Below are 19446 nucleotides of genomic sequence, written 5' to 3'. Positions count from 1 at the left end.
ATGGTGACCAGTTTTCAAACGGAAAAAACAACCAAAAAAACCCAAACACTGAATGCCTCTGTACTACTCGTCTGGTGTAATCTGAGTCTCCTAAAGCCCTGACATGCCGTTCACTTAGGCACATGTGTGGTCACACCACACAAACCCTGTTCAGACAGTGTGCGTTAATGTGACTCCAAGCTGAAGGATCTACAGTGAAGATTTAGGCTAAAAGCATGAAAAATGACATCTTTCAAGTCAACTTGGCTTGTTGGGGCTTTAATAGACTTGAATTACACCAGATGAGCTGTATGGAAGCATTTCTTTTTTTTTGTTTTTGGTTATTTTTTGCGTTTGAAAACAGATAATGGTGCTCCATGTCTGCTTGATGTCATAGATAGGCAAATAGTGTGCAAACGTACTTCATCAACGTTAAAAGGGATAATATGTTGGTGTTGGGTAAGCCTAGGGTTGGTGCTAATGGACGATGGCCTTGCAATGACTAACAGTCATCAACCACTTCGGTCTCTACCATTGTAACATGGTGATTTAAAAGCCTTCTGTATTTGAGGTAGTGTGTCCCCTCAAAATTGCCATAGAGTTGTTGCCTGTTTTAGGTCGGTGAGAAAATAAAAAGAAGCTGTTGCTGCTGTTCATTGCACTGTGTGTTCATCTTGTGTTTATTATTTTCTTTTTCAATTCAGCTAAGCCACAGACAAGCAGTGACAAGATGAAGACTATTTTAGACCCAGCAATGATATCGTCCATCAGCCAGACATAGCCCAACCCTAATTTCCATGTTGGATTTTTATCTTTTAGGCAGTATCCATGAGCGAGGCAGCAGCGTCTCTTCTCTTGTCTCCTCTGTCTCTGTACATCTGGCTCACCTCCACCCTGCTCAGACTCGTCCTGTCCATCCCAACTCTTGTCCTCAGCTCCGCCTATCACTCCCTGCTGCTGCTCCTGGCCTGGCCCTGGTGCATTGCCTGCGTCTGTGTCTCCCTGCTGCTGACTTGTCTCCACGTAACCCTGTACCTGCTTCACCTGGCACTGGTGGTTGGGGTCGTGGCCATTTCGACCCTCACGCAGCACAAAATGGCTAACAGTGGCACCACCAGTAAGAAAATGTTGTACTATCAGAAGAAAGTGGAGAAGCATCACCCGATAACCAGGCTGAGGATGTTTGGTCGTAGAGTTGGACAGCAAGGCTGAGCTCTGCTGTAAAATGATCTTACTGTGCGTTTCTTTGAGTAAAAATCCACCTCAATTTGTTTGGAGCTGCTTTAACCTTCATTTATTTAATGAACATACGACTGTGGTTGATTTTTACACAGATTCTGTGTTTAAATTGGCTTTGTAGGAATCAACAAGAGAGAAAAAAAGACTGATTAGTGTGTGTCCTCGTGATCTAAATGAGGGTGAAAATATATCTGCTAGTTCCTACTTTAACAAACAGCACGCAGTTGTCCATTTATCTTTCTCTCTCATTTCCTCTCTCCTTGTCTTTAAATGTGGCCGCCCAATTATCTGCGGATTGTTGTGCTGTTTTCTTCCCATCTGAAGATGTTATCATTAGACATGTCTGTCAAATGGAGATGAGCGGATAAGAGAAAAAGAGAGAGAAATAAGAGAATATTTTCTGCATTCATTGTGCCTCTAAATGTGTGTTTATGCAGTGCAGTCCAGCAGCGCAGCGCATGCAAACCACATTCCTGAAAAACACTAATAAAGGGAGTTAACAGGGAGAGAAACTACATGTGGTATAGGCGTTGAGCCAAGGCAGCGAATGCTTGGCCAACCAGTAAACAGTGTGTGCTGACACGCTGTGGCTCTCAGATCTCAGGGAAGCATTAAAAATTGCATGAAAAAACAATTTTATCAAAACTATTAACACTCCAGCCTAAGGGTGCAGCCATAAAAAGTAATGGTTGAACTTTCTGTGCCGTTGTAAATGTGTGTGAGTGTGTGTGAAAGAGACAGACAGAGAGACAGAGGGGAAATGAGGCTGGATCATAGAGATTTATTACATGGCCGTGGCATCCTAATTAGCATAAAGACTGGACCGGCCCACTCAAGCAGAGAATTAAAAACCTTAATTGTGCTGTCAGCCTTCCTCTCTCTTTCTCACTGTTGACTCTACTTCATTCCACTCGCATTCGTCTCCTCCCGCTCTCCTCTCCGCTTATGAAGTAGCCTCCGTCCATGCTGTTTAATTGTTAGTGATAAATGGGAAGCGGGATGTTTGTAATTGTCTCAGAGATGGGGAGAGGACGACAGAGTAGAGATCGTCTGGAGGAAAGAGAGGTGGTGTAGAGGAGGAGGAGGAGGAGGAGGACAGGGAGAGTTTTCCTTTTTTAGCAGAGGAGAGTCAGGAGGAGGCCATTTATCAAATGTTTGTTTGAAGGAGGAAAATTAGCTTGGCAGACACAGCCGAGGAAGCGTTCGTGGGATTTGATCCCAGGCCAGACTGGGCCAACATGGGCAGCCAAAGTTTTCCAGTATAATGCAATGATCACATCATGTGGAATGGATGGTAGTGATGGGAAAGGGTCTCATGTTCATGACTTCCAAATGTTGCAGTAATCAGACCCCTATAATTTTGGGTTTAATTCCCTCAAACAGCTATCTAAATGTTATGTGTGAAATGTTAAAGTGGCAATTAACAAAATATGTTGTGTTTAGCAGACAAAATAGTTTGCCAGGATAATCTTTTTAAGTTTCTTAACTTCTTTTGAATCTGTGAAATGGTTGGGAGTTGAAAAAACATTTTTCCAGGATCATTTTTCTGTTACTTTTTTCATCTGTGAATACAGGTGAAAAAGGTTTGGCAGATGAAATTTCTTGTGTTTGCTGTTATTATACTTATGTCCCAACCCATGTCCTAATAGCTAGCCACTTGGGCTAATGCTAATGGTAGATTAACACCAATTAAAATGCATTTCTAGCCAAAAGAAGACATCAAAATAATGTTATATAACTTGGTTAGACACAATAAATATACCATGTGTTTAGTGTGCATGGAAATTGCATCAAGTTAGCATGAATTTACACTAAACTCTTGCCTTGCCTCTCAGGTTTTTTGTATGTACCACCTGCAAAGAAACACACAAACTATCTTAACCCTCAGTGCTTTTTCTTATTAGCCAGCTAATTGCTTGTTAACACGACAACTGCCTTGCTTTATTAAATAGCTTACTCATGACCTGCTTTAGTTCAGTATCAGTTTTCTGTTGGTGGGGATGTGACACTGAGTGATGAGGAAAGATGTAGCACTGCCACATTGTGCCAAGCCAGGGTTGCCAGGTCTGTGAGAAAACCAGCCCAACAGCAGATCAAAACCAGCCCAAAAGCCAACAGCACATCATAATTGTGTGTATTTATGTGTGTGATATGTGCCAGTTCTGTGCATTTTCACGCTTATCTAGTCAGTTTGGTGGGATTTAGATATGAACAATATTTCATTTAAAATATGGATGTGTATTATAGATATTATTAATGTAATTTGCATGCAAAATATGTTCATCTCATCAGCAGACAAAAAAAAAAATCATCCTGCAGCAACACTTCAAAAGTCGCAGACCTGGCAATCCTATACCAAGCTCATGGTAAGGAGTACATAAGTTTTCTTTAAATATTTTCTATTTCATTTTCGTTTTCTTCGCAGGTTGACTATCAGTGCTAATGCTAACTACACTGGCCTTCCTCTATTGATATTGCGGCCAGAAACAGAAAACATGACTGGATGCCAGCAGATTTTATCCAGCAAAGACCAATTAGAAACAGAGAAGGTATTTTAAATCACTTCTTGTTCAATTAAAGCTGGGGCAGTCACTTTATTGTTGGCATCACTGGGTAGTGAGTTGGTAGCTGCCATCCCAAAGTGTCAGTATTTGACGACATAATATGTTATAAGATGATAAAACACAAGTCAATAACAGTAATAAAAAAGAAAAAATAACATAAAATGAAATCAAATGACATGTACCATTTTCCACACTCTTTGATTGAGGAGATCTCTGGGAAATGTAGTCTAAAAACACAACAGTGAAAGCCAATATTAGCAATCATCCAGAGAGGCCTACAAGCACACGTTAGTCCATTTATTTATATTAAAAAGTATCACTTAAACTTAATGTGTTAGTTCAACTTGGTGGACAAAGGATCTGGGCTGTTAACACAATCAGGACTAACAGAATAATTAGCTGGAAGAAGGAGGGATAAGGAAGATGTGGAAGAAGGAGTGCAGCAGTGAAAGGTTTCTCTGGAGGAGGAGGAGGAGGAGGAGGAGGAGGAGGAGGAGGAAGTGTTTTGTGAGGGTCAGTCCTGTTTGTGCGTCTCTGCTGTCAAAGCCTCTCCTGCAGCAGAAGATGAGGTTAAGACTTAAGAGGCCAGCCCCTCTCACACTGCCTCTCCCTCAGCACTGACAGCTCGCCCCCTCACACACACACACACACGTAGACAACAGTACTCCCAACATACATTGTCTTAAACTTTCCTCTTTACCCCAATCCTCCTACCTCCTTCTTAACCTATCTGCCTTTCCTCTCGATCTCTTCTTTCCCCTCCCTGTCTCTTCTTCTCCCTCTGCTTCAGTTTCTCTCATTGTTTTTCTGTTCCTATCTTTTCTTCTTCTTTTTCTTCTTCTTCTCTCTAATTGGTCTCTGCTAGGTTAGCTGAGACAGGCCTATTCATCATAGCACCATCCTCAGAGACAAACCCTCAGGGAGCGAGGTGGAGATAGACGGAGTCAGACGGGAGGGCGAGAGGGTCTGCCGCTTGTCAACGCACTCTTCTCCCCCTTTTTTCCCTCCTCTCTCCCTTTTCTGCCTCCCTCCGTCCTCGGTTCATAGATGTCAGTTTTGCGGAGGGAAGAGGGGGTGAGGGAGGTGAGGGGGGAGGGAGGGAATGTAGACACATTAGTTAGGCTATTAGTTCAACAAGCTGCTTCCATGCCTGTCAATGGTCCGACATCCACACACTGACACACATGTACACACACGCACACACACACGCACACACACACACACACACACACACACACACCCACTATACTCACGTCTGACATTTGTTACATGTAGTATCTGTGTGGGGAAATGATTGTGAGTGACGGGCTGAGGGCGGGAGAAAAAACTTTACATGGAACTACATGTCTCGTCATTTCTGGTGTCCGGGGGGCTTTAATGACCGAAACACAGCACATAAGCACTCTGCACAAGCCTCGCTCATCTTTACCACTGTCACTGTGTAACCATCATCTCTGTGACTTCAGTGTGTGTGTGTGTGAGAGTGTGTGTGAACACGGACGCTGCTGTAAAGGGCAATGAGAAGCATGTAAAGGCTGATTCTGTGAGGTCCAAATGTCTTCTGTGATAAGGTCAAACCACATTTTTTCACTGTGAGTCTGTCAGAGAGTTTCTGTTCATTTGATGAGCCAACCGTCAGACCAGCAGATGACTGACTTGCTTCTCTCTGGCTCTGAATTTTTAACAGACTTGCTAGAGTTGCACGTAATAAAACCAAATGATGAAAGGCGATGATAGAAACTGGTGGCATGCAATTACCTGCAAAAGTCAGATTAAGACTTCCTTGTGACTCATTAAAGCTGGGATAGGCAGTTTATTTTCTGTGTTATTTGGCAAATTCCGTTATAACCTTTCAGCATAATGTAATTCAAGTGGTCTATGTGAAAACTAGACTTCTGCTCCTCCTCTTGGCTCTCTTTTCAGACTTTAGAGAATCTACCCTGTGATGGACACTTGGGGAAATCACCTGTCGGTAAAATTTGGTCAGTAAACTGATTGCTGAATCTCATTCCCAAAACATCAGAATTTCATGATTTGGGAACGTGGCTCAACAATCAACTGTCTTTCTCAAGAATCGCTTACTGCATCTTTTAAATGAAGCAATGTCAGCTGCAGTCCCTCATCGCTGTTTGCAAATGTCAGTGGGTGATGGCTAGTTCAACAAGAGTGATTTTTTTTCTTCTCAGACTGTTTAATTCCAAACTTTTCAGTGGTTTTTGATTAGTATTGATTTATTGGCACTGATGTTAAAAAATTAAAAATTAAAAAATAACATTATTTTGACCATCAGGTTGGATACTATTGCTTTAAAACATTATAACATTTCATCTCAAAACTAGGAGATCTTCATCAGGCAGCTTGAAAGGAATAATCAGATGTAACCCCTTTGTAATCACAAACATTTTGATTAGTTACTGCTGTTCACACATAAAACATAGTTTTTTTTCTCATCTATAAATTATTAGAATTACATTTATTTTGAAATTTATTTACATGGAACTTATTTGTAATTTAATTAAATTTGCCTAGTTACTCCCCAAACACTGCCAGTAGATCTATGTTATACTGTATGCATGTTTTTCAAGGTTTTTCAAAAACTGAGGCTCGCCAGAACCACGAGAAATCCTTAAGCTTTTTTTTTTTACAGGGGAGTACAGAAGACTGATAGAAAGCTGAACATTATGATGTCACAGTGTAGTTGACCTTTGACCTTTTGGATATAAAATGTCACAACCTTATTATTTTATCCTTTTAGATATTTGTGTTCAATTTGTGACCTGCAATTAATATTTGCCTTCTTATTAATTGTAACCACAATCTATTCCGAACCAAGTGTTTTAGTTGCCGAAAAGGTCCATTGTGTAGCATTTATAGGGCTTTATTGACAGAATACAGCAGAAATGGAATATGGTATTCATAAGTATGTTTTCATTAGTGTATTATCACCTGAAAATAGGAATGGTTGTATTTTTGTTATCTCAGAATGAGCCGTTATATCTACAGAGGATGTGGGCACCGTCATGCTTCTACCATAGCACAAAACAGACAAAACAAACACTGACTCTAGATCTGGCCTAGAGACAATGGGCCTAATGCTACTAACATTAACTATTAACACTTTCACACGCCATGTCAAATGCAACAAACGCTCGTAACTTCAGATAACTGTGTAAATTATCCACCGGTGCATATTTGAGTGCATGTGCATGAAACTTGTAAATTAGCATAATTAGCATCCAAATAATACCATATATGGCTGTGTTTCCTGCCCCATATGTCAGGAAGTGTTCATTTATAAAAATGAGAAGAAGATGAGAAGAAAAAATAAAAACTTAGTTTGGAGTTTGACTTTCTGCTTTCAGAGATCTATAAAGGAAAATCAGTCATTTAAACAGCATCAGCAGAAGAATTAAAAGACTTGCTAAAGCAAAGAAATGGGAAAAGCAAATGGTGTAATGTTGTGTTACCGGAGGGTCAGACTGTCAGAAATAAAGAAGAAATGTCACGATATGAAAATGACTTAGAGAAAAAACACTCGCCACAGCCACAGTAAGGAGGAATCAATAACTGCAGCAAGAGGAGAGGGTTAAGTCTTCATCACAGAGACAGAGGTCAGAATAAGTGAGAATGTTCATCTGGACAGACTTCATAAACCTGCATGAGCAAATATACGGCTGAAACACCTGACAGCATGTGATAATAGATCATTGAATGAAGGACAGGTTTATATGTGAATTTACAATTATATTATGATTTCAAATGAAGTCAAATGAAGCGTAATTTATTTTTCAAACTCAAAATATCATCAAACTAATAAAATGTGCAGTCATTGCTGAAAAACTTCGGTCTGGATACCAGCAGACTGACTGCATATGACCCTATGACAGGTCTGGACTACTTGGAAACTGCGTTTGTATGTGAAAGAAAATTTAAAATCTGAGAAAATTAGCGAATGCGACACATTCGCCTACATCACTCGTATGCACCACTTAAGAACAAATCTGTTTGTGCGAGTGATTCTTGCATGAGGCCCAATTAGTTTACAATATGCAAGATCATTGCTAGTATATCTTTATTATTATTATTATTCGCCAGGGTGGAAATTTGTCTTTGGCTCATCAGACAGAGGGAACAGCAACATAAAAAACATCTGTTGATGTGGTTGTTAAATTCTGAATGATCATCTGTACGCTTGTGTTTCTTTCTCTGTCTGACTTCTTCATGAATGTTGCCATGTTCCCAGATCTCAACAATGAACTTACTGAGTACAGTATTGTAACTACTGGGAATGATGGGAAGAGAGGTTTAACAAGAGCAAAAGCTTTCACACGCCAGTCATACATCTTCAGTGATGTTTCCACTCCTAAACACAACATCTGAATACAAGATAAATACACTTGTTGCAGTAAACAGTATAGAGTAGAGAAGGCAAACACAGCAGCAGTCATGAATATGCAGCACCTGCATTAGCACACTCTCTGCTACATCCTTTTCTTCTGTATGTTTTGTCAGTTTCTCTCTTCTTCTCCTCCTGTTTGATTCAAAGGCCCTGCTCTCTCACTTCTAATATCTCCTCAGCATCTCCTCTTCTCATCCCCCTCTCTCTCCTGCATGAGCCCCTCTCCACTAATCAGCTGAGGCCCAATTATACTCAGTTGGCCCCACACCTCCTCCCTACAGGGGCTCTGGAGGGCCAAAAAATACTGATGCTGACTGACGTTAATTTGCATGACTTCTTGGCCTCCATAAGTACCACTGTTGTCTGTCTCCTGCTCTCATATAAAAAGGAGGAGGAGGAGGAGGGGTGGGGGAGGGGAGGTAGAACATGTCAGTACCTAGTCATGTTATGTAATCTGAAGCAATAGGAGGAGAGTAAAGAGGGCAGAGGGTGTGGCACTGTTGTCTAACTAACTCAACACTGTCAAACCCTCATTCTTCTAGCAGACATTGATCTGACAGATGCTACAGCAGCTCTGCACCTGTCAGACAAACACTGTTACTAACAGTGAATGTTTGGCCAAATTTCAGCATAGCTTTATTAGGTCCATCTATACCTTAATCGTCATCCTACCAACATATTTAATATACAAGGACTACTGACTGGGATCCCTGAGAACCTTGAGAATGACTAAGAGACAACCATCATTGCAAAACTTATTTTTTCTCAAAACATTATTATTTGTGCAATTGCCATCTGAAGAAACACTATTATCATTTCAGGGAAGTTACAGTTAACAAATATTGTGTAAAATGAAAATAGGTAAAAAACAAAAACATGAAGAAATGTGTCTGTCTCCTTAAAAATGACTAACAGAGGGACTCTATACCCTAGTGTGTGATAGTTTAAATTAGTACCCAATGCAAACATGGACTTAATAAATAAATAGTTCCCCCTATTAAAACTGTATAGGTAGGTGGGTGATTTGCTGAAAATCATTGAATCTCACAATTATTATAATGCAACTCAGTTGTCAATGAGTGGGTTTTTGATTATATGCCTGAAATAAGGACTGTGGTTAACACATAATATTTTGTATTTTGTATTAAGTATGTCAGTAAATACCCTCTTGTTAATTTTGAGGCTTTTACATGTCTTAAAATAAGCAGTTGCTTATAAGTGGCTAACTCAGACTGCAGAGGTTGTTGGGTACATTAAACGCCATCACGCAGAACACTAGTCACTTACTGGTGGTTACCAGCGGTGTAACATTAGCTATACCGATTTCATTCACGCTTCAAAATCCAAAAAAAGTGGTGTTTGTAAGTGAAGGGTGATAAACTTTTGCTTGTCACAGAGTTTATTTTCTGCAATAATCCAAAATCCAATCTAGAAATCCCATTTTCTTTTTGTGGAGGGAACCATGTGAGTGATGCTAACTTCCGGTTTGGTCTGCAAAAATGTCATCATCCCTGCAGCAGCCCACATCTTTCAAGCAACATCCTCCACCAGTGTTTTTCAGACCTGGCAAAGCTTCCACCAGAGGTACAGATAACATTTTCACAGATGATTTCGCAGGCTGTGTTGTACCTCCCATGACCAGTAAATTGACTTCAACATGTACAGTAAAATTGGAGAAATGTCCCTTTAAATAAGGTAGTTTGTAATCAAACTGTTACAAACTAACTGACAGTGTAAACCTGTGAAATGGAAGTATGTCAGTGTGGTAATACTGGTTAGTTTCTGGAACTTTAGTTGAACAAATGGGATGGAGAAATGTGTGTGGACGGGCCCCTTCAGCAGGTTAATCCAGCCCTGATTACTGGCATAAAACAGTGATTGTTAGCTTTCAGCAACTGTTTATACTTACAATACGATTCATTCTTAAACAACCTTACCGGGCTGTTTTTAGTTGGCAGGTAACCAAAAGCTTGGACACGCACACACACATGCACACACAAAAGCACACTGTGGCATTCTTGCGTCCTGGGCAGGCACCCAAGCTGTGGACAGCCCGGCCAGTGTCTCAAGCTGGGTTTGTGCTGTTTTCTGTGTGTGTGGCGTGTTGTCGCCATGTCGTGGCTTGTGTCCTATTATCACCCCTCTCCCCCCGTCCTCCTCCCCCTTTCTCCTCCTTTTCCTTTCCTCCACACACACGCACACACACACACGAACACAAGCACATATACACACACACCTCTGCCCCCTCCTAGACTCGGCCAGCAGCCAAGACTGCAGCACTGGGACACTCACATTCACGCAGAGTGGTGGGGTGAGGAGAAGGAGGGGGTTTAGTTGTGTCCCCCACCTCCTCACCTCCAGACAGACGCTCGAGATGAGATCAGTGTCCCCAGGATAAAAGCTGCGCTGCGGGGTCACACTGAGACACAAACAACCTCCTGCTCTGGAAGTCTCTGGCTGTCCAGGATGATGCTGGATGCTGAGGAATGTGTCACCAGTGATAAATGTGTGTATTGTTAAAGGGGCAATATCCAACAATTCTACCTCCGAAAATTAGTACTGCAGTCCAAATAGTGAGTCAGAGCCATAGATGGTATATTAAATACATCCTCTTAAATATATGACCTATGGTTGAAGTAAGTTGTTTCCCCCCTGCCCCCTCCTCCCCAGACTCAAGGAAGCTCAGGCAGGCTGCAGGAACACTGCAGGAGTGCAAGACAAGTGCAAAATTACAATTTAACAAAAAACAAGCAATGGCAAGTTCTACGCTGTAAGCGGATCAGCTGTGTCAGTAGTCTGTCGATGTAAAATTCAGCCTTATCCTAAAGACCCGCTACTCTGAAAATACACACTCGGGAGTTCAGCGGCTGCCTGTCTCACTGCCTGCCAGACTCCATTAACATATTGCTCAATTTAACTGCTATAAATTTCTACTCCTTCTAAAAGATTATCAATGATTTCTTATGACTCATAAACAGACACTTGCTCATTCGAGGAACATTCAACATTCATTTTAGCTCTAATAAACATGAAACAAGCAAACATTAACATCTGGATTTGAAGTTTCAAAGGAGGACACTGCAACTGTAGCATTATTGTCAGAGAAGCAAGTATTTTAACTTAGTACGTTTCACACATCTGTGATCATGGTCATTTTATTGTTTAGTACAGTAAATATATTAGATATTTTTCCTTTAAGTGTATAAGTACTGACACAGAACCTTTAACTTCCAAAAAATTATTTTTTATTCTGAAGGACCAATAAAATTATGGCAAATATTTACAAATAATTACTTCTTAGCTTCACATTACAGGTACATAAATGGAATAATTCACCAACAACAGTCACTCAGGTGGACGGATGGACAGGTACACAGACTGAGTATGAAGAGATGCATCAAGCAAACTGCAATTTAATATTTCACAGTAAACTCAAAACCAAGAAAATAAAATATCAATAATATTAACAATAGAAATATGAAAAATAAGCATAATATCAAATTCACCATTTATTTCCAGTTTTCTGAACAAAAGTTGGTCACAATTCAGGAACAAAAAAAGACAAAGAAACAAAAAATAAAGGAGAGAAATCAAGTGATATGATATCTTTGGCAAATTCGCACTGCAGTAAAATACATTCAAATATTAAGACAACACACAACACACAAAGAGAAAAAACACCAAGTTTTGTTTGCAACTACTAGAAAATCGAATAAAAAACATACACATTTTCTTAAAGAAGCATTTCTTTTTACTTTTTTTTAAATCCTCCCCTCCAGAATATTTGAAGGCATTTCTTTATCTTCATTTTGTGTTTGTATCTGTAAGTCTTTTCTGCTATTTTATATGTTTTTGTACAAGAATCTATCATTTAAAACAGGCATCACAGGCTTTGGTGAATGTTACAGATATGTTTTTCTTTTTGTCGCGTTTTGATTTTGAAGAATAGAGCAAGCTGAATTGTTAGAACCTAATTTTGTCTTTGCATCTGTCTGTCTTTGCATTTCTTTCGGTCTTGTGTTTGTTCATTATTTTTTTTTTTTACCAAAACATTACAGATATAAAGATCTCTTCAACACCCCAGATAGGAAGCCATGGACACAAAAAAACTCCAGATTGTTACACGAAAGGCCACAGTAAGGTGAAAAATCATGTTATCTTATTTTTTTTTTCCTCTTTTGATTGAAACATCTGCTTAAAAAGCACAGTTGATTTTTGTAGGCTGAGTCCTGTGTGTTTCTCCTCTTCCACAGTTGAATAATATTAAGATGTACAGAACATTGTAACACTTCAGTATGAGATCTGTCGAGAGCCTAGTTATATCAGCAAGCATGAAACAGATTGTGCCACTAATTGCTGTCAAGATGTGATGCTGAAATCCCCTCAGGTTTTACTGAGGCAGTAGCCATCTTCATGGATTCATATTGAGATACAGTCAGGCGGTGCACACTTGGTGAGAAATCATAATAAAGGGAAAAAAAACTCATTTGCATTTATTTCAGTTTCCTATTTGATTTGCTGGGATAAAAAAATCATGATGCAATTGTATTTTCATGGACAGTAAACTGTAGCGAAGCTGGAAATGAAACGTCTTTGTTTGAGCTGAAACTCGCGCTTCTTTGTGTTTTAACTGCAGATACGATGTGATACGATCTTGCAGAATATTCGTGGCCAAATAAAGATACCGGCAGCAATATTGCCATTGAAATGACCTCGCTTTGGCACAAAACACCACGGCTTCATCTCTATGCAGGATTTCTGACAGGACAGTGAGCATCACGTCTGAATAGTCAAAGAGAAAAGTAAGAATAGAGAGGGGGGGAAAAAGGATTAATAATAGGGCTGTCTGAAGAAAAGAGGGAGGACTTTTTGAGGAAGGTCACAGGCCTGAAATCAACAGAATAGTTTTAATATTCTTAATCCTGGTGGTGTGGCAGTGCTACAGGAGAGGAGGAGGAGGGAAGACGAGTGCGTGAGATATGATGAGATTAGGGCTGAGGGAGGGGGAGAGAAAAGACGGGATGAGCTTCTGATGGCACAGCAGGTTTGGCCTCCCCTGGGGAACACAGGGGCATGAGAGGAGGGGCGATCACCACTCCGCAAAGGACAAAAGGAGGGAGACGATGTGTGTCTGTGTACTTACATTTATATGTGTGTGTGTGTGTGTGTGTGTGTGTGGCCTCTGCCCACCATGCTTCCTACAGTACCACCCACAATGACAGTCCCCCCTCATCGCTGCAGTCAATGTCACGGCTGCCAATCGAAACGACTACGGGCCAATAAGAGCCCATTCTCTCCCCATGTGAACCAATTAGGTCAAAGCAATGGCAAGGCAAGCTGTGTCACTATGAGATGCATAGTTAACAAATAATCCTGTTAATGTATCGCTGGATTCTTGGCTACGCTGGAGAACGGGTGTTTGAATTCGGCCAGTTTGGTGGAGGCACGGCTGGATTCACCTCCTCAAGGAGAACGACTCTCAATCAATATTTCTGCATGTTTACAGTTGTGTGTGGGGGTGGGTGGGTGTAAGGGTGTAATTCATTTATAGGACGCTCTGGTTGAATAAAAAAAGCAATATTAATGAACAGACTTGTAATATATCTGTCACTTACTTGGCTTTTTTTTTTAATATTTTGTGCCTTTTTTCAGTGTTCGTGCATGGTCAAGCCAGTAGGTCCTGTTTTGCTTTGATCTAGGGCCTTAAATCACATATCACGGTCCTGCATAGATGTCTCTCAGAACATTTCAGCCAACGAACCATTCAGAAAATGTGCTGAATGGTTAGTTGCATCAGGGGAGCGTTAATCTCAGAATGCATCGGCTATCGTCTGACAATGATTTAGCCTCTGGGCGGAACAACCAAGGTTTTGGGGCTTCCGGTGTATATTCAGTTGACAGCTAACAGGTATTCGTTCCAAGACTTCCTCTTCGGTGCACCAGTCATTGTTTACAGTCCGAATAACAACTTGAGATGCGAGATTTCTAATCTCTATAAACAGATGTCTGCGTATGAAGGCAGAAAAATTTGAAAAAGCCAAATCATCGGGTACAGGTTCTGAGATTGCATTTCAGCTAATGTGTTCCGCCTCTTTGCACAAACAGCTTGTCACCAAACTGCTCGAACGTGATTAGTCAATACTAGTTGGACTACAATGTAAACTTCTGATATCAAAACCTTGTCCCTTCTCTACAAATTCTGTATTTATATACAGATATCTGTTCAAATATTAGGGGATCATGAAAATAATTTTCTGGGAACCATTAATGTCAGTATGAAACTTTATTCCAATCCATGCTGTTGTTGTAATCACTGGATCAGTGCAAATAATGACCTTCCACTCAAGGAAAACTCAGGGTATCACCACCTAAGTCATTAAGATTCATCCTCTGGGGACCATGAATGTTTAGACCAAATTTCATGGCAATCCATGAAATAGTTGCATGGCTGAACATAATTTATTCCATCAGAGAGAGGACTCAGAGTTGACTGGAGTGCACAAGTGATCAAAACTGCAGCGTTAATTTACACATATTCAGGCTCTTGTCTTTGATTTTACATTACTTATATTGACATGTTGACACTGACTAATGAAACAGACCTGGCTTGAATTTTTTTTGTTATTTTCCAGCCGTCTCATGTCATCTGTGGATTGCTAAGAGGATTTTCCTTCAGGTGAGTTAGTTTTCAACATTGTCCCTGTTACAAATTGCATGAGTGAATCTGTGAGTGAAATATCCATGTTATAGAATAAATCAATGCAGAACCGTGATGTGTAAATACAGAGGGGTTGATCAGGGCTAAGTCCTGTTATCAGAGGTGCATTGTTACTGTTGGTACAGTATTTAATTATTAACTGAAGTTGTTATTGAAATTGCTGACTGCTACTTATTTGTGAAAGGCTTTAAATAATCTACAACCCTGTGTTTGCATGGGCAGATAGGCAGAGTTTAGTTTAAGGAGTTGCTGGGAGGGACGCTAAATCTTGTTTTAGTGATGCGTGGTCAGGTCAGGGGGGTGTGGACATATAAAACTAAAGGCACTGTCCTTGTTTTCAGCTGGTGTGGTTCAGGTTCAATAATGCCTCAGAAAGATCAAGAGAGAAAGACAGAAATAAGGAAAGGCTCCTGCTGCGGTGCACGCCAGCAGCACAGCAGGCGAGCCGTCATAAGGATCTTCTTTAGAGTTGTGTGCGCACAACTTTTAAGGTCTACAAATGTAAAAGGATCCACTCTATCACTATTTCAAAACCCAGAAACAACAAAGATTGAGAAACTAACAGCTTTGTTCAGAGTTTATAAGTATATGTTTATATAGCTATATTTTATGTCTCACGCTGCAGATTTGGTGCCTCCGAATCTGTTAGCTAGTAAAACTACACAGTAGCAATGAAGCGCTACGGTCAGCCACGCACACCCCAAACAAACAAACAAACAAACAAACAAAAGATATGTAAACACTTGCAGACGATGGCTAAAACAACACCACACATCTCTTAAGTCTTTTTATCGTAAAGAAAGCTTCATCACTAAAATCTAAATTTAAATGTGAATAATTGAAATTGCTATTGACATTGTGACTTCTCTTCTCATTCACTGATTACTGTACAAATCTTGTATGGACAGAAGTGAGACAGGAAGCTACGTACAGGTTTAAGGAAGATGTTGCCCCCTCGCCAGATCAACACCGTGGGCCCCTCAAGCATTTGAGAGGGACAACACTGATTTTAAGATCAGTGCTCGAGGGCAACTCTGTCCTGCTCTGTCTGATCATGATGGGTAAGGCCTCGACCCTGGTGTCATACATTGTCACAGCGCAGAACTGATGCAGGAGACAAATAAAAAATAAGAAAACAGTTTTGTTTTTTTCACGAAAGCAATGTTTTTATAGAAATAATTTCAAACAGCACAAGGACAAGCACTCAAAAGGGGGAGAAGAAGAAGAAGAAGAAGAAGAAGAAGTAGAAGAAGTACTTGATGGTTCTGAAAGGAAGTCAAAAAAGTAAAATGGCGCCTTTAAATGATGATTGAGTCTCTTTGTGCTTTTGTAGTTAGTCAGCCGATCCACTTGGGGGGGCCATCTTTGGGGAGTTTAAAGAGAGAAATAGAAAGAGAGCGAAGAGAGAGAGGAAGAGAGGGTGCCGCCGCTCCCTGGTTCTTCTTTTCAATATTCAGGAAGCGGATAAAAATGGCGTCTTATTCAGTGGCACCTGTGTCAACTGATACCAGGCAACAAACTATAAACAGGAAAATCGCAATCTGATCATATTTATAAACAAAGACTTCTTTTCATATTGAAAGTTTTTAAGATTTCATATTTCACTGCATCATCGTCATCATCGTCATCATCATCATCATCATCAACACTATTCTAGCACAACAGCGTGACACATATTATAAATCATTACAGGCATTCACTCTCATCACGGAGTGCAGCGCAGAAAAGCTTCTTAATATATTACTCTGTGTCTCCTCCATTATAAATAGCTCTTGATCAGGACTAAATCTTGGCTGGGGAGGTTGGATAGCACCTTCCTGTACAATAAACACTCCCTGGTGAGTTTGATTTTGGTCTGATGTGAACATGTACATTGTTCAGTTTACAGTAGAGGGCTCAGATTTTAGGCTGTGCTTTACTGAAAGGCCTGTCCGTCCATCGGTCGGTCAGTCAGTGGCATTCAAACCAGTTTGAATGCAAGTGTGGATGTGAGGATATAGTTTGGAACACATTAGGATCTGGCTACAATTGTTGAAATTAACCGTTTGCTAAAGCCCACCCCCAAACAGAGATTATCCCGTCACAGCGTAGTAACCGTAACTACGGGAGAACTGTCAAGCTTTGGATTTCTCCTCATGAAGCAGTGTGCATGGGGCTGCAGTGAGAGTCATACCCCTTTTCCTCAAGAAGCTCTTGCCTTTTGCAAGATTTCCACTGTAAATAGGAATTTGTTTTCAATGACTGGCTTGATTGAATAAAGGTAAGATTAAAAAAATAAATAAATAAAAACTCTGCATTTAGGTGGTCTGAACGGTGGTTTCATTTATCTCAGCATTAACATCCATATCAACACCATCTCCGTCTCTCTCTGTGTCACCGGTTGCTGTACTGTGTACCTGGTGTATATTTTGTGTGCCTTTAACTTCTCTTATTTTTCATCTTCTTTTTGTTTACAATTAACATGTTTATTGTCCAACGTATTAATAATTAGACAGATATAATAATTTTATGATTAAAAATAGGGATAAAAGTAATAGTTTTTCTCAGGTGGAGCCGGACAAAATAAATATTTTGATCACTACGTTAGCATTTCTTCTACGAATCTTGCCATATTTATTTGCTCTAACATAACCTGCAAATGTTAGCATGTCCAGCAAACTACCTTATAATCTACAGTAGTATCCAAGTGTTACTTCCAAGTCCAAGACCACATGTCCTGAATGCTATCGAGTTTGTGGCTCTGTCTTTTTCTTTATTGTATTTGGGGAAGTTTGCACCACTGTAACAACAGCCAGTGTTCAGCAGGATAATATTAAATTTGCCAAGCATATTGGTCAGTCCTCATCCTCAATTCCAATAGTCCAAAAAATATCCCATTGGACTGATTATTGGGATAACAGGATTGCCCATTATCCTGAAAACAAAGGACCATTGCTCTGAAAATACACTCTCTCTCCCTGCAGTTGTTAGTTCAGTGATTAGCAGATCTGTCCATGGTGCTGAATCAGCTGAGGTTTTTGCCCTTAGTGGTAAGATGTCAGCTGATCAAAAACTGCCTACAGTCTTTCTGTCATCTTGGCTATTCCGACAAAATCTGTGACTGTTTAAAATCAAGAACCAACTGTTTCCTAAACCACTACAGTTTTGATGGTAAATCTGCCACTGTTATGACTGTGAACCTTGTGTGCCGTGCAAAAACAGAAAGCTTGACAGGCGTAGCAACAGTAACTAATGGGGGCAGGACTTAGCAAACAGTCAATCATGAAACTGAAGACTCCCATTAAAAAGTAGAGTATCCCGTTTATTAAGCATTGTGATCCCAGGGGAAATGTGTTGAATCTACAGCAAAGAGACTGGAATGATAATGATATGGGTGATTTTGGTCATTTAAAGTTATGAGAATCGGATTGTCTTTACTTTACTGCAGCATGGCATAGAAAATTGATTGATGTTGGGGCATAAAAAGGCTGTTTGTTTGAAAAGGTGTTTTTGCTCTAATCAACTCAAATAATTTAATCAAAAATATTCCCAACCTGAAAACACAACATTTTACCCAGAAGATCACAATACCGTTTCGATCACTGCTCCACTGAAAAACAAGAGAGGGATACCAAGCCTTGATATATTATGGGAGGGTCCAAATTTACTTGCTTACAAAATCTTCTGAATTGGTTATTGACACTGCCATACCTGTGTCACAGTATCGTAACACCCATACAGTTTGTATGTGTTGCAGCGCAGCAGTGCGTTTGTTGGCTTAAATGTCAATCAAAGAAAATTTCAAACTGCATTGACGTGAAACATTTGAAATCTTCGTCCTCACTGTCATCCATGTGTAGGCAGTTTTGTACTGAGCGGTGCTGGTGCTATCCGTCCCTCCCTCCCTCGTCTTCTTCTCCTCATCCTCCTCTTCTCTCAGTAGGAGGGGTCAGTGGCGATCGTAGGCAGAGGCTGTTGCAGTAGCAGCAGGGCCCGCCCCCCGTGATGTTGCACTGTAGTAGTACGGTGACCCTAGAAAGAAACACAGAAACAAATGGTTCATTCATTTTTTCTAAATGAGACTAAAAACCGGGATATAGAATAAAAATGAATTTTGTCAGAAGACGAGGACTGTTTACTACAACTTGGGTCTTGTTTGTGTCAGGTTCAGGTTCCTGCTACATCTGGAAATGAGGTGATGAGAGTGAATCAAAGCAATAGATGAGGGCCAAAAAAGCAAAATAATCTGTTAAGAAATGCTAATATCCTCCATAGATCTGATGGCAGCTATGAGCCACGTGGTAATTCTCTGACTATGTTATTTTGAATAACTTCTTTCACCACACGTAGTAATTTTTATAGCAGCTTATCCTGCATATATGTGGTGTCAGAATAATAGGAAATGCGAGTTCCACTGGGAACCCTCACACGAAGGCCCCATCAAGTTGGAACAATATCTTAGAAAGTCTGCAAAAATTTTGGTGTACGTCTTGCCAAGTTGTTGACGTCACATACACAGAAACATGGCAGACCAATTAAAATGCTTGGTTGATGGTCGGAAGCATCCT

At 40.3% G+C, this 19446-nt stretch overlaps 1 protein-coding gene across 1 annotated transcript in view; it reads right to left on the bottom strand.

Moving 5' to 3' along the window:
* Window positions 1–17957: 17957 nt before the first annotated feature.
* The window catches only part of pax5 (paired box 5), a 60934-nt gene continuing 59445 nt past the window's right edge, over window positions 17958–19446 (bottom strand). The window contains exon 11 of the mRNA XM_084715408.1: window positions 17958–18910. Coding sequence (XP_084571534.1) covers window positions 18828–18910 — 83 coding nt within the window. The 3' untranslated portion in view covers window positions 17958–18827. The remainder of the gene's footprint in view (window positions 18911–19446) is intronic.

Source organism: Lutjanus erythropterus, chromosome 3 (genome assembly GCF_056507025.1).
Source record: "Lutjanus erythropterus isolate fLutEry1 chromosome 3, fLutEry1.hap2, whole genome shotgun sequence".
Taxonomy (NCBI): domain Eukaryota; kingdom Metazoa; phylum Chordata; class Actinopteri; order Lutjaniformes; family Lutjanidae; genus Lutjanus; species Lutjanus erythropterus.
This window is presented reverse-complemented; position numbering and strand designations above follow the sequence as displayed.